At 19.7% G+C, this 3,227-nt stretch overlaps 2 protein-coding genes across 2 annotated transcripts, besides 14 other annotated features; both read left to right on the top strand.

The window, feature by feature from the left end:
• The first annotated feature begins 4 nt into the window (after positions 1 to 4).
• Positions 5 to 183: a microsatellite.
• A 5-nt stretch (positions 184 to 188) lies between these two features.
• Positions 189 to 227: a sequence feature (AT_rich).
• Positions 228 to 231: 4 nt separating this feature from the next.
• Positions 232 to 337: a microsatellite.
• A 53-nt stretch (positions 338 to 390) lies between these two features.
• Positions 391 to 419: a sequence feature (AT_rich).
• A 395-nt stretch (positions 420 to 814) lies between these two features.
• Positions 815 to 852: a sequence feature (AT_rich).
• A 23-nt stretch (positions 853 to 875) lies between these two features.
• Positions 876 to 903: a sequence feature (AT_rich).
• Positions 904 to 1,085: 182 nt separating this feature from the next.
• Positions 1,086 to 1,931, top strand: EDI_169090 (uncharacterized protein; the record flags this gene model as incomplete). The annotated part of the gene is made up of 1 exon (XM_001739111.1): positions 1,086 to 1,931. A coding segment is annotated over one exon (846 nt), but the record flags the coding sequence as incomplete, so codon positions are not given.
• Positions 1,373 to 1,397: a sequence feature (AT_rich).
• Positions 1,728 to 1,832: a microsatellite.
• Positions 1,758 to 1,832: a microsatellite.
• Positions 1,897 to 1,946: a sequence feature (AT_rich).
• Positions 1,947 to 2,062: 116 nt separating this feature from the next.
• Positions 2,063 to 2,086: a sequence feature (AT_rich).
• Positions 2,087 to 2,143: 57 nt separating this feature from the next.
• Positions 2,144 to 2,968, top strand: EDI_169080 (uncharacterized protein; the record flags this gene model as incomplete). Its single annotated transcript, XM_001739110.1, has 1 exon — positions 2,144 to 2,968. The coding sequence occupies one exon, from the start codon at positions 2,144 to 2,146 to the stop codon at positions 2,966 to 2,968; it is 825 nt and encodes a 274-aa protein (XP_001739162.1).
• Positions 2,250 to 2,272: a sequence feature (AT_rich).
• Positions 2,885 to 2,920: a sequence feature (AT_rich).
• Positions 2,953 to 3,002: a sequence feature (AT_rich).
• Positions 3,003 to 3,227: the final 225 nt, after the last annotated feature.

Below are 3,227 nucleotides of genomic sequence, written 5' to 3'. Positions count from 1 at the left end.
AAGGAAATAAGAGAAAAATGAATAGAAGTGAAGAGAAATAATGGTATAATGGAAAAAATGAAATTATGAAGTAGAAGAAGATGAAAAGAATAAAAGTAGAAAGTTGAGAATATAAAATGAAAGAAGATAAAAAGGAATAATTCAAAAAGAGATAATAAAAGATGAAAAGAATGATGAAATAAAGGATGTATTTTTTATTATATAAATTAGAAATATGAAATAAAAAAGCGTTTAATTTATTGATGTAAATTATTTAACATTATTTTATTGATATAATTTATTTTATTCATTTTTATTTTATGGTTTTTATTTATGTGTATTATTTATTCACTTATTTTGATTCCAATCTATAAATCTGTGAATGATTGAATAAATTTTTGAGAACATATCAATAAATTTATCATTTATTATTAATAAATGTGTGTTTAATCAAATTAATTTGAAAGATGATCAAAATGAAATTAAAGACATAATGAATGTTATTATTAATCATTATAATGACTATATTAACAATGATGTTATGAATGAAATACTTATTTTATCATCAAAATTATTATATTCACAAAATATTGAATCAATAATATTGTTTTGAATAAATTAAATGGTTTGTTAAGAAGAATTATAGAAAGGATGATGAATGTTTGTAAATCAATAAATTGGTATGAACAAGTAAAATTAAGAATTATACAAAAAGAAATGTTTGCATCAGAATTGATGGTTCCAAAAGAATTAGAATATGAAAAAAGAATTGAAATATTTAAGAATTATATTCACAATGATATTAAAATTCATGACCCCAACGTTAAAAATGATGTTATTAATATTCTTATGAAATTAATAATAATTTTATTTCTTCCTATTCATACAAAATCTACAAAAATAAATAAAAATAATATAAAAATTGTATTCTATTGTAATCATTCAGGAAAAACAAAAGAAACATGTAAATGAAGAGATTGTGAATATAAATTAATTGTAACATTAGGGTTTGATAAAGTAAATAGTGTATTAGAAATTAATGAACATAAACATCAATTAGATTATTTCTTTGTTGTATCAAAAACTTGTCCTTGTTAAAATCTGAGAAACTTTTAATTCCAAAAACTAATAATGAAATAATAAAATTTCTTGTAAATCATCCTCATATTCAAATTCAACTTAGAAAATTTAGACAAATTCAGAGAGAAGAAGATAGAAATCAAATATTTGAAAATATATTTCTTTCAGAATCATTTTTTGAAAATGATTCATTTATTAAATTAACAAATACTTTCACTAATTGTTATATTCATTCGATATTATTCATTCATAAGAAAGTGAATCAAATGGAATATAGTAAAAGAAAATTGTATGTTGATGATACTGCTAAAACAAATATATATAATAAAAATTTATATGTTGTTATTGTAAAAGATGATAATTCTTTTAACCAACTTCTTTCATTTGGATATTTATTTGATCAACCTGAAATTTCATATAAACTATTTTTTCATCAACTTTATAATATTTTAAATTATGGACATGAAATCATTGTTTGTGATCGTTGTATTGCTCAATATAATGCTTTGAAACAAATATTTCATTATTCTAAACTATTTTTCTGTAGAATTCATATAGAAAGATCATTGATAAAATATTTTAAGAGTGATCATATAATAATGAAATTATTTCATTTAACAATGAATATGAAATTAAATGAAAATGATTTAATTGAAACATGGAAAAGTATTATAATGAAAAATATTAAAAATATTAAAGAAGATAATGATGATGATGAAAATACTTGTTATGATGATAAAGAAAATAATGAAGAAGAAGAAAATGATGATGATCAGTTGTTTGAACCTGATACAAGTGATATTATAAATTCAATAGATGGTACTAATACATTACAAGATAATATTAAACAATTAATAGAAGAATTAAATTGAATAAATATTAATAAAGGATTGATGTATTTAATTGATTTAATTCAACACAAAGAAAATTGGATTCCTTCTGAATGTATTAAATATGGAATGTATCGAGATTTTACAACAAATAGAGTAGAAGGATTCTTTGGTTATTTTAAAAAAAAATAATTAATCATAGTAATCTTCCTTTATATTTATTAACAGACAATATTTATGCAATTGGAAATACAATGTTTAATAATATAATTGGGATTGATCTTCCTGATGAAATTATAGATAAAAATGATCTTCATTTTAAATTATTGAATGAATTTTCAAAGAAAATCTTAAAATCACAATATAATTTATTAAATAATAAAGTATTATGTGATGAGATTCAATATTGTATTAGTTGTCAAATAAGAAGTGTTAATCCTAAAGTAGCATGGTATTGTTATCATTTGATGAAAGAAAGAAAAAATATGTCATTAAAATATCTTATTAATTATGATGACCTTCCATCATTTGTTTTTAAATCAAAACAAACTATAATAAATTGGACTGATAAATCTATTTCTAATATTGAATTACCAAAGAGTTATAGTTTGATAGGAAATGTAGTTGTAAATAAAATGAAACATAATACAAATGTACATCAAATGAATAAAGTTGAATTTAGGAAAAGAAAATCAAAAGAAGTATTTTTTAATGAAATTGCACCATTTCAAATGAAGAAGTATGTAATTAGTGAAAGAAGTAAAAATGATGAAGATAAAATAATTAATGATGATAATGAAATTATTGAAGAAGATAATGTTGAAGAAAGAATGTCATCAATTCATTCACATAATTCTATCATTAAAATATCTCAAAATGAAACATATATTAATGAAATACATGAATATGATAGTATATTAACAGAAGATGAATTTGAAAAGATAATGAAAACATTTAATGTTCCACAAAAATGTATGTTATGTGGAATATCAAAGAATAATAATATATATCAATTACAATATAATATTAAAGAAATAGAAACAATTATATTCCCATTTTCATCAAAAAATAAATATTGATTAATAGCATATGTTAATAAAATTAATATAATAAGAAAAGAATGTGTAGTACATATTAAATATGGAAATGATAAATATCCAGTGTTTATGAGAGGAATGAATAAACAAATAATGAAAGTATTAGAATTAACAAATGAACCAATAATTTATTCTATAAAAATTGATGAATGCATTGGATAATTAAAACATAATGGTTATATAACACTTTTCTTAATAGAATCTTTCTTAATGAAAAGAAAAGAAGATGATATAAAAAGAT

This window comes from Entamoeba dispar, genomic scaffold (genome assembly GCF_000209125.1).
Source record: "Entamoeba dispar SAW760 scf_1105229461983 genomic scaffold, whole genome shotgun sequence".
NCBI lineage: Eukaryota > Evosea > Mastigamoebida > Endamoebidae > Entamoeba > Entamoeba dispar.
This window is presented reverse-complemented; position numbering and strand designations above follow the sequence as displayed.